At 38.0% G+C, this 10,884-nt stretch overlaps 2 protein-coding genes across 14 annotated transcripts; both read left to right on the top strand.

Moving 5' to 3' along the window:
- Positions 1 to 590: 590 nt before the first annotated feature.
- LOC103445051 (pantothenate kinase 1-like) lies at positions 591 to 4,608 on the top strand. Of its 13 annotated transcripts, XM_070824612.1 has the most exons (9): positions 591 to 817; positions 891 to 971; positions 1,191 to 1,345; positions 2,276 to 2,322; positions 2,412 to 2,527; positions 2,844 to 3,171; positions 3,789 to 3,887; positions 4,217 to 4,294; positions 4,402 to 4,608. In XM_070824612.1, exons 1-6 carry the CDS (start codon positions 750 to 752, stop codon positions 2,887 to 2,889), a joined length of 513 nt encoding a protein of 170 aa, XP_070680713.1. In that variant the 5' UTR covers positions 591 to 749; the 3' UTR covers positions 2,890 to 3,171; positions 3,789 to 3,887; positions 4,217 to 4,294; positions 4,402 to 4,608. The 13 variants fall into 13 exon arrangements, 11 of the variants coding, with proteins under 11 accessions (XP_070680713.1, XP_070680712.1, XP_070680711.1 ...); XM_070824610.1 differs by lacking the exon at positions 4,217 to 4,294 and having other exon boundaries at positions 592 to 817; positions 2,893 to 3,171; XM_070824607.1 differs by having other exon boundaries at positions 594 to 817; positions 2,412 to 3,171.
- Positions 4,609 to 9,463: 4,855 nt separating this feature from the next.
- Positions 9,464 to 10,651, top strand: LOC139197671 (uncharacterized mitochondrial protein AtMg00810-like). The gene is made up of 2 exons (XM_070825616.1): positions 9,464 to 9,581; positions 10,020 to 10,651. Exons 1-2 carry the CDS (start codon positions 9,464 to 9,466, stop codon positions 10,649 to 10,651), a joined length of 750 nt encoding a protein of 249 aa, XP_070681717.1.
- The last annotated feature ends 233 nt before the right edge of the window (positions 10,652 to 10,884 follow it).

Here is a 10,884-nt window from a genome sequence, read left to right as displayed (position 1 = left end):
CACCCAAAACCATGTGGAATGACTAAATTGATGGATTGAGCTGGGTAGAAAACAAACTTTATAACTGCCCATAAGTACTGAACATGCAAATTTACAAAGTTAAGATACAACTTATTCCCAAAATCCTTCACCACCAGAGATACCAAACCTCCTAGATTTACACCACAACTTGGAGTAAGCTTTACAAGTAGCACTTACAAAAAGTCTTAAAAAAAAGCTAGGCTCTAACACTACACATTACAGCTTGAGGATATCACTAGCTTCATACCTTTACTTAAGTCCTGAAATGATAAAATAGGGTGAGCTTCACAAGCTCAGTAGGTACAACAAAATGATTCATTTGAATCAAGATTCTAACAAGGCATGCATCTAGGATGACAGAAATATAGTTTACATTCAAAAGATACATAGTAATACATCCCACACTACTAGAATTATGGCTATAGGACACCAATATTTACACACTATTTGCAATTGGTAGCTATAGACATAAAGATACCACTCTTGGCTTTTTTTGGTGTCTTTTTAGTTAATGCCACTAATACTAGTGGCCGTCCAATTTGAGATTGGTGGCCTTTTATTTTTGGTGTCTTTTAAGCTGAGATTGGTGTGTTGCTTTTGTGTAAAAAGCTAAATCCTCTCTCCCCTTCACAAACGTCCAACACCTCCTTCGCTTCATTCTATTTGTCTTCTTCCTCTTCTCTTCACACGACAGCGCCGACAACGGGAGTCGAAGACAAACGACGGCGATGAGAACACCAACGACCGTCAACCTGTACCTCCAAAATCCTCTTCCCGTCCTCTTTCCGACTCCCAAGTTAGTTTCATCAAATTCGAAGCCGAATTTTTTCAATTTCAGATCTAAGAAACGGTAACCGCATGTTTTCCAGCCAATTTGCGGCCAAGCTTGCCGGCATTGGACCTCGACCAAGAAGTAAAGATGATCCTCTCCTCGTGGGCTGTCCTCCAGTGTAAGTTCTTTTCCAAAATAAAAGCTCAAATCAAGAGGAAGCCGACCCGAAATGGAAATTGGGAATGTTGGAACTACAGAGATTTCAAAACCCTGGGTTTTTATTTAATTTTTGTAGTCCAATTGCTCAAATTCTCTTGATTTTTCGTTTTTTTTTTTTTTGTTAGTTTTGTCTGTTGGCAGGTTCTTTGATAGAATTGGTGTATTTCTCAACGAACAGTGACGATTCGTCTTCTTTGAATGAGAGTTTAGCAGCTTCTAATGGCGATAGAGGGCGTCCTGTTCTTGAAGGGAAGCTCCATTTTGCAAAGTTTGAAACTCAGAAAATCAATGACTGTATAGACTTCATTCGATCCAAGCAACTTCGCCTTACTGGTACGCTTAATGCTTAAGAAGTATTTGATTGCCTTCCATCTCCTGATTCATTTGTATCATTTTTCGTTTCAATCAACTTGGGATATGGGAAGATTCATTTTTTCACTAATTGAGACTTTTTAACCTTGTTTTGTTAAACTAAGTGTTGATGTTGAAATCTTGGATTGAAAGTTCAAACTACCATTTTTATTGGTAAATGAACTACTTCAGCTTAAGTAATTAGTACCCATATTTTCGACTGCAAAAATTTTGTAGTTTCAGAAGATTTAAACTTCTGAAAATGAAATACGAAAGAAGATCTATGAAGCATGGATACGGATACGGATACGGCGATACGATACGACACGACACGGCGATACGGAAAATCTCTAAAAATTAAGATACGATATGCTATGGATACGGCAAATAAAAATGTATATAGCAACAAAAATATACATTTTAAAACATAATTCATCATTCAAATTCAAGTACATTTGAGTTGTTAGAGAAGGAAAGCTCGAAATCTAATCCTCTTTATACAGTAGAAGAAGTGTCAGAGTCGTATTCATGGTTTTAGTTAGAGGGAAGCTCTTTGTATTTAGCAACTTTCAATTATAGATGTCTCCTATTAATTTTCTCCTCCTCATTACCTTTTTTTGAAAGTGTAAATGTATTTTAAAAGTAGGATACATGTATCCTAAATGTAGGATACACATATCCATTATGTCAAATTCGTGTCCATCAACCAGGATACGTGTCGGACGAGTATCCGAGAGTATCGGACAAGTATCGTATCCGATCAAGTATCGGATACGGGATACGGGACCAAATAGAAGTATCCGTGCATCATAGAAGAAGATCATATATGCCTTGAATATAGCTGCTTGTTTAGTAGTTGTAGTTATCATTTTCTGGTTTTGGGTCATTGCTTATGGTTGTAGATGATTTCAGGCTCCCAACAACACGGAGCTTCTGGGAGCGCCAAGTGCGTTATTAAGGTAATACCAACTGTTTGGTTTGGCCATTGTATCACTGTTTTCTGGCATGTATTCAAGCTAATTAATTGACTCGTGACAATGGTGAGCAGGCCACAGGTGGTGGGGCATTAAGTACGCAGATCTTTTTAAAGAAAAGCTTGGGATTTCTCTTGACAAGGCAGATGAAATGGACTGTTTTGTGGCCGGAGCAAATTTTCTGCTTAAGGTGGGATCCTAAAACCACTTACATTCAGTCTAATCCTGTTATCTTCAGTACTTACTGTAAGCATTTGGGTCTACTTACTAGTTGTACAGCTAATTGTGTATGAAGTGTCTTTATATATATGTTTTACATTCAGTCTAATCCTACAAGTGTTAAATGTATAACATTCAGTACTTACTGTAAGCATTTGTCCGATGCCTTAGCAATTGTTGTTACTGCACTTTAATTCTTGTGCACTAATGATCTAGCATATGCTTTGCATACTTCACTTGTAGTTTTCTTTTACTGTTATATTCTGCAATATCAATTCATGGTCTAGGGCGAAACAGAGAGGAAAGATTTTCAAAAAGCAAATTTTGTATTGAAAGGAGAGGATTAAGAAGTCCAAGTAAAAAAGAGGCGTGGTTTTGCAGTCTATGATTGCGACGGTGACAATCAATGCTTTTTGAGGGGTTAGGTTTGTTCGTTTTGGCGTCATCGTCCCCATCTGAGCAAATCTATGCTCAGAAATCAGAGATGAGAGCCCCAAGACCGTTGCCTACACCGCCATCTCTGAAAAGCTGAGCCCAGATCTCGCGAGAGATTCAAGCTCCACACAAGCGGATCCAAAGGCCAAACCTCCAATCTCGGAGTTGACACACCCAGAGGTAAAAATTTCTCATCCTCTCTTTTCAATTTCATATATGTTGTTAGATTAAAAGGGAGAGTATGAGAACAAACTCATGCACTGAATCCTGATTGATAATTTAAAATGTGCATTTCCTTCGAATGTGAGGCAGGTTTGGGTTTGGCAAAGTAAGTAATTTTTTTCAGAAGTTGAGATAATAGTATCTGTCATTGATGATTGATTTTGAAGTTAAAAGTTCACAGTAGTTTGCTTTTGTTTGATATCAGGCAAAGCCTTGAGTAATTTTCTGTTTAACGTTTGTTTTTGTTTGATATCACCCATATAACATTATTCTATGGTTTGTTTTTTTAAATGAATTAGGAGATTTAGAAGGTCTATTTATTTGTTTCTTTCTCTCATTTTGAGTCTTCTTCTGTCCTTATGTTCTTTGTTGCGATGGCAAGTGCCTTCGCCCATGAGCGGTAGGTCTCGGGTTCGAGACTTGGGAGCAGCCTCTCCATAAATGGGGGTAAGGCTAGCCGACATTCACCTCTCCCAGACCCTGCGTAAAGCAGGAGCCTTGTGCACTGGGTACGACCTTTTTTTATTTAATTGCAAGTTTGCACCCTTTTGTGATTCCTCATTTTAATGGTTCAGCTCGGTGGAGGTTATCTTTTTGGGCTACCTGTTGGTTATGTTGCTGATTCAATTGGAGCCACTTTAGGTGCAGGGGCTGCTTTCCTTCTGGGAAGAGCTGTATGTTTCTATCCTAAACTCTTGTATTGGAATTTCCTGGTTTTTTGAGTTTTTGAAAAAAGAGAAAATATTAATGCATTTATATGTGTGATTATGCGCGCGCTCTTCACTGATATTCCGTTCTCATTTATGTTCTCCCTCATTCGTATGTAAATGCTTTGTTTGTATCTTGTCTTCTGCCCATTGGTCATAAATATATTATCTATGCTTTCTTTATCTTATTCTTGAATACCCACGCAAATTGGGAGATCATTTGTTGTTTCAAGGTTGAAGGTGGTCTGCATATTCATGAACTTGTCAATTTAATATGTTCTTAGTTGAAGTTGCAGAAGGGTTGCAGTGAATTTGTGGAGATTTTTGTATGGTAAATTATGACTGCAAACCCCTTGAAAATCTACTTTTCCTAGGTATTTATATGATCATATCTGAGTGTAGTCCTCAACTCTAATCACTTTCAGTTGGACTTGAGTTAACATTATTCTTACGAAATTTGTGGGTTTGATTTTGGGTGCAGGCTGCAGCTGATGATCAGATTCAAGTTATTGAGATGATTAAGCTCTTGGAAACAAAGGGTTCGAAGACTTTTTAAAGTTTGGTTCCAACATTTGTACAAAATTCTATAAAATATCAGTTATGCAAATTTATAGTTGTATTCTTATATTTTAATGATATAACAATTTGTTTTCTCACCAAAAATAGAAAAACAAATATGATACTCCAATTTGGGTGCTCACACAGGGCATCCTTTTTTCTAATATTATTTTGCAACTTTGCCACCGATGTGAATTAGGGTGGCACTACAGGAAAGGCACCAATGCAATATTGGTAGCTATTGTAACAATAGAGTCCTCTACATAGGCCACACTTTCTAATTTGGTGGCTGCTTGGTGGCCTTTGAGGTTTGCCACCAATGTGAGTGGCTACATGCCACAATAGGCACCAATGAAACAGGGTGGCTTTTAGCCAAAATTCTAGTAGTGCCATAGGGATAATAGAGGTTCAAAGTATTTTCACTTCTCAAAACGCAATCATTTCAATACTTTTCCTTCTTGGTTAGTTCCCAACACCGTATTCATGAGCTTTAATCATCGGTTACGGCCACCGCCTCGGATTAAGGTCACCGAGTAAGCCATCTTGATCAAGTTTGGGGTCTTCCACCCTAGGGAGACACAATCCCTACTTACTGAAATCCTTGGAACTAACTTAACCAAACTCTACAACTGGTAACACTAGCTCTTATACAAATTTCCCTTTCTCAAACTCTTGTCATCGTGTTTGAAAACATACATATATGTATTGAAACATTTGGAAATAGTTCAAATTTCATATAAGAGTCACACCAAATACATAACTAAATTAGATTCAAGATTGTAACAAATATTTTGGTTTCCCTACCTCAAACCTTAGCAAGCAGCATCTAAGACCACCAAAACACAAATCAGTTTCAAACAGCCCAAACTTGTTCACTTTCCAAACCAGTCAGAGAACTTGTTGCTATGAGAATATGGCTTATGAGTAATCAGGGTCTTGAGTGGGATGATGGCTTTGTTGAACTAGAAGATGAAAGAAATAAGAGCTGAAGGATGACATATTCTGTGGTGTGAAAGAGAATTATGAAAAAGAAAAAGAAATGACCCATCAAAAAAGAATAACAAAGAGTTTCAAAATTTCATCCCACCTCTTCAAAGCTAGCTTCCTAGCAGGAGAAAGTAGAAAGTTGGAGTGGGTATATACATGACACCTATACTAGCAACTGACTATAGCTATGTTTCACACTTCTTACTTTTTAACTTTATTTTATAAGTAACTAAAGGCTCAAAACTGAAGCACTCATATAGCTGGTATGGACTCTAGACAAGTTATAACCATAAATAACTTTTATCAAATCAGATATTGTCAATCAAATTCAAGTGAGCGATGAATCATATCAAGATATGATAACAACGATAACAAACATAAGCAATGACACGCACAATATCAAACATTATGCATGTAGTAATCATGTCTAAAGTCATGGTAAGTGGCTATATAAAGGAAATTATAACTCATTCCCTCATTAAGGTTTTCTAAGAGGAAAGAGAGCTTCATCTTTCTCGCTTTTCTCTCCAGGAGGCCGGCCCCTTTGGAAGGGATTTACTAGTTCAATCATCCTTCAAGATCGCTCATCTTTTCTTCAATAACATCATTGGTGTGGAAACATAGAGGTTCCCTATCTTGAGACCTTGGAGAATCCATTCTTCCATCATCCTTCAAGAAATCCATGGAGCAAAGAAGCTAGGAATGAAGACCTTCTCTCATGAGTGATTAGTCTTTACTTATGCAAAGAGAATTCAACAAAGGTACAAGAAATCTCAACTCTTTTCTTTAAGATTTAAGTTGAGTCTTGGTTCAACACAACTACTAGGTTTTGAATTTCATGGTTTAAGTTTTGTTTTAAAGTGCATGGAAGCATGTTTCCGCCTTTTAATCATTAAATGCATACATTATATTGCTTTATGAACTTAGTTTTTCATAAATTTTCCTTCAATAGGTATGAATGCTTTTCTTCACTGCGGTAAAACGCTATTTGGAAAAAAAAAAATTATTCAGGCATATTGAAGGAAATTTGCACTTGTAAATTTAGGCTAAATGACACTTCTAATCCTGATAATTACTTTAGCCTAAAGAAGGGATTCCAATTGCACTATTCAAATGAACAGTGTTTGGTTCCAGATTTCAGTTTAATTACTGCCATGCCACTGCTTTACAGAGTGGCCTTTGTAGTTTGGACCTGATTTTCTCTCTATTTACGGCCATGCCATGGCTTTGATGAGTGGGCTTTGTGGAAGGTTTGGGTTCGGGCTGGGGCTGTTTTTTGGGTTTGGGCGGATGGGCTTTTGCGGGTTTAGGCTATGGCTGGGTTTGTTTTGGTTGGTTTCCATATGGGGTGAGGTGGATGCGGTGACTCACCCAGAAAGGCTCACCCGCAGCCTGCAGAATGGCAGAGAGAATAGGAGAGATGGAAGAGTCGTGCGTGAGAGAAGAGGAGAGAGGGAAGAGTCGTGCGTTGCAAAAGGGATGGGAGGAAAAACGGGAGGAGAGAAGGACGGGTAGGATGAGCCAAGTAAGGGTAGGGGTGCCCGAAAGTTTGGTTTTGTTTTTGTCGACGACAGGTGCGCAGAGAGACGGCGAGGCAGGAAGGGAGGGCTACGGGTAGGGTTGTTTTCAGAATTTTGGTTCCAGCTGGAAGCCATTTCCGCAAAAATTGATGGGGAAGGCATGGTTGTGTGCAGTTTGTGGGGTTGGCCGGTCAGGAAGGAGTTACTGAAGGAGGTATAGGAGAGTTTGATTTCTCCATTTCCTCCTTTGATTCAACAGGTAATGCACTGTTTTCAGTTGGTGTGTCCTCTGACTTAAATTTAAAAATGGTTTCTTGACTGTATAGTTTGTTGAACAACATTCGCTCAGACCGGCTCACTCCACTCTCTCTCTCTGTGATTCTAGGTTCCGTTCTGCCATCTTTGCTTCTGAAGAAACCTAATTGCAGGTTCCTTTCAATTTCCAAGCTTCTGTTATACTTTATGCTGCCGTATTTTCTGTTGTTAATGAGGCTCGATTGAAATATGCATCATATTTTTTAAACTCTTTATCTCATTTTTTTTAGTAATTTTCTGGAAGTGAGGTTGAATACCAATTGGTGGTCTCTGTCTGAGATTTAATTCTTTTTAAACACTCCTCATAGGCCATTATGATTGATACTTTAATATGATAGCAGAAATGCAAATCTGTGCTCCTTTGGTTTATGATTGATACTTTGGAATTATCAAAGGCAGATTGTAAAACTGATATCAAAGCCAATAGTAAGTGTTTGGGGGCTTCTTGGTATGATAGTTATGTTTGTTCTGTGTTTGTTTTCTTTCCGTCTGTTCTTAGAGCGTACTCCTTATCCTTTGATGTGTAATTTGTGACATTTGTTGCACATTCTTCGTCTGAAGATATTCTAAAGAGCCAGAATTCTATTTTTGTGGGTTGGGGGGGGGGTCGGGAAGCAAAATATATGAATTTGGATTTTGCAGTCTCTAGATGAGGAGAGGCTCCACGCCTCTTCCTTTGGTGTTGTGGGATTTTAATTTAATTAATTTCTTGGTCATTTGCATTGCCTTCTGTATAGTTCATGGTGTGATGTGTAGCATTGGTGTAGGCTCCACTGATATCAGATGCTTTAGGATTGAGAGCAACCTCTAAATTGATTGGTAAATCAAGTAATGGATGCTAGAGCTAAATCCTCTCAAAAATTGGTTTAGTTAGTACATATTTGTATAATATTTTGATAGAAAATGTGTTATATTCTCTTTGTATTTGGTTCGCAAAGGGAGGGCAACATTTTTCGGGCTTTGGAAATTAAAGACTAAAGATGGTTTACTTTGTTAATTAGTTTAATTAGCATGTGGTTTGGTGGGGTCTGGTACGTATGATGGAACTAAAGTGTGTGACAGAAGAATCACAGTTGGTATAATGGTTGACAGTGGATCTTTGCACGATAGACATCTCGTTGGATGGGTTGTGCTTTTACCAACCTTAATAAAATTATATTTGAATCATGCTATCTTTTGCCTATATATGCAAAGATCATTTCCAACCGGGTAAGTGTTTTGTGTTTGGTGTGTGTGAGTGTGTTTTACCTAAACAAGGCACTGACAACTTTTCTATGTTTAACTTTTTCCTCCCTTAGATAGTTGCATATGTTTGATTTGTTAATCTGCTTCTTACATATGTTGTTTTCTAATGGTGAAGGTGGGTTGCCGAATGCATGTGCAGATTACTCGGATGCATGTGTAGGTGGGTTCCTGTCTACTGAATTCACTGAATTCTATGATGATCTAGGTATTCAAAGGCAGCTTACACTAGCTTACACTCCTCAACAAAATGAAGTGGTGGAGAGAAAAAGTAGAACAGTGGTGGAAATGGCAAAATCAATGCTGCATGACAAGGGAATGCCATACTATCTATGGGCTGAAGCTGTTCATACTGTAGTTTACATTCTCAATAGGTGCCCTACAAAATCTCTGGACATCACTCCATTTGAAGCTTACTGTGGAAGAAAACCAGGAATAGCTCACCTGAGAGTATTTGGTTCAATGTGTTATGTGCATGTTCCAACTGAACTAAGACATAAACTTGAATCGAAGAGCACAAAAGGGGTGTTTGTTGGATATGCAATCTGTGAGAAAGGTTATAGAGTATTTGATCCAAACTCTAAGAAGCTAATTTTGTCTAGAGATGTTGTGTTTGATGAAGATTCAAGCTCGGATTGGAAGTCAACTACTGAAAGTCAATTTTCAGTAACCTACTTAGAAGGTCAAGGTGAAGATGTACCTAGAGTGAATGAGATTGAAGAAATAACATAAACTAGTTGTGTTCCACGTTCAAAGGAATCAACTAGTAGTAGTCAAAACATCACTGATGTCACTCAGTCTTATGATCACACACCTTTGAAATGGAGAAACTTGAATGATGTTCTTGCTCAGTGTAATCTGTGCATACTGGAACTAGAGAAGTATGAGGAAGCTGCATAAGATAAATCTTGGTTGAAGGCAATGGAAGATGAATTATCCATGATAGAAAAGAATGCCACATGGAAGCTTGTTGACAGGCCAATGAACAAACCAGTTATTGGAGTGAAATGGGTGTTCAAAACTAAGTTGAATTTGGATGGTACAGTTCAAAAGAACAAAGCAAGACTGGTTGCAAAGGGTTATGCTCAGAAACCAGCCCTGGATTACATTGAAACTTATGCACCAGTGGCTAGATTAAACACCATCAAAACACTCATAGCATTAGCAACATAGAAAAGTTGGAAATTGTTTCAACTTGATGTGAAATCTGCATTCCTAAATGGAGTATTGCAGGAGGAAGTCTGTGGATTAGCCAGAAGGTTTTGTAGTGGAAGGCCAAGAAGACAAGATTATAGATTATACAAAGCTTTATATGGTTTGAAAAAGGCACCTAGCGCATGGTATGGGGAAATTGATACTTACTTCACTAAATGTGGTTTTGTAAGGAGTTAAAAAGAACCTACTCTGTACACCAAGACAAGGGGAGAAAGTGAGATATTGATTGTCTCCATTTATGTGGATGACATTGTTTATACAGGAAGCAATGCTGCAATGCTACAAGAATTTAAAGAAGACATGATGATGAAGTATGAGATGATAGACTTGGGTATTCTACATCATTTTCTAGGAATGGGGGTGATTCAAACAAATTTAAGCATCTTTATTCATCAAAAGAAGTATGCCTCTTCTTTGCTGAATAAATTTGGTTTAAATGAGTGCAAGTCTGTGACTACACCACTTGTGGCAATTGAAAAATTGAGCAAGGATGATGGAAGTGGATCTGCAAATGAAGAGCAATATAGAAGTGTTATGGGAAGCCTGTTATATCTCACCACTGCCACCAGACCTAATATTATGTATGCATCTAGTTTACTTGCTAGATTCATGCATTACCCCACTAACAGGCATAAAGGAACTGCAAAAAGGGTACTTAGGTACATAAAGAGAACACTGGATTATGGTCTGGAGTATGTGAAAGGCAAGAAGGCAATCTTAATTGGATACTATGATAGTGATTGGGGAGGATCAATTGAAGACAACAAGAGTGCCTCATGCTATGCCTTTTCTTTTGGAAGTGGAGTGTTTTCGTGGGCTTCAGTGATACAAAGTTGTGTTACTCTTTCCACTGCAGACGCTGAATACATAAGTACTTCTGAAGCAACTGCATAGGCCATTTGGCTCAGGTTTGTACTTGAAGATTTTGGGGAGCTACAAACTAAAGCAACTCAATTGCAGTGTGATAACACATCTACAATTGCCATTACTAAGAATCCAGTGTTTCATCAAAAGACAAAGCATATTGATAGAAGATATCACTTCATCAAAGATGCATTGCAGGATGGCATAATTGATTTGGTGTACTGTTCTACAAGTGAGCAATTGGCATATATCATCACCAAGGC

The sequence above is a fragment of the Malus domestica genome, chromosome 07, assembly GCF_042453785.1.
Source record: "Malus domestica chromosome 07, GDT2T_hap1".
Classification (NCBI taxonomy): domain Eukaryota; kingdom Viridiplantae; phylum Streptophyta; class Magnoliopsida; order Rosales; family Rosaceae; genus Malus; species Malus domestica.
Note: the sequence above shows the minus strand (reverse complement) of the source record. Positions and strands in the feature narration are given on the sequence as shown.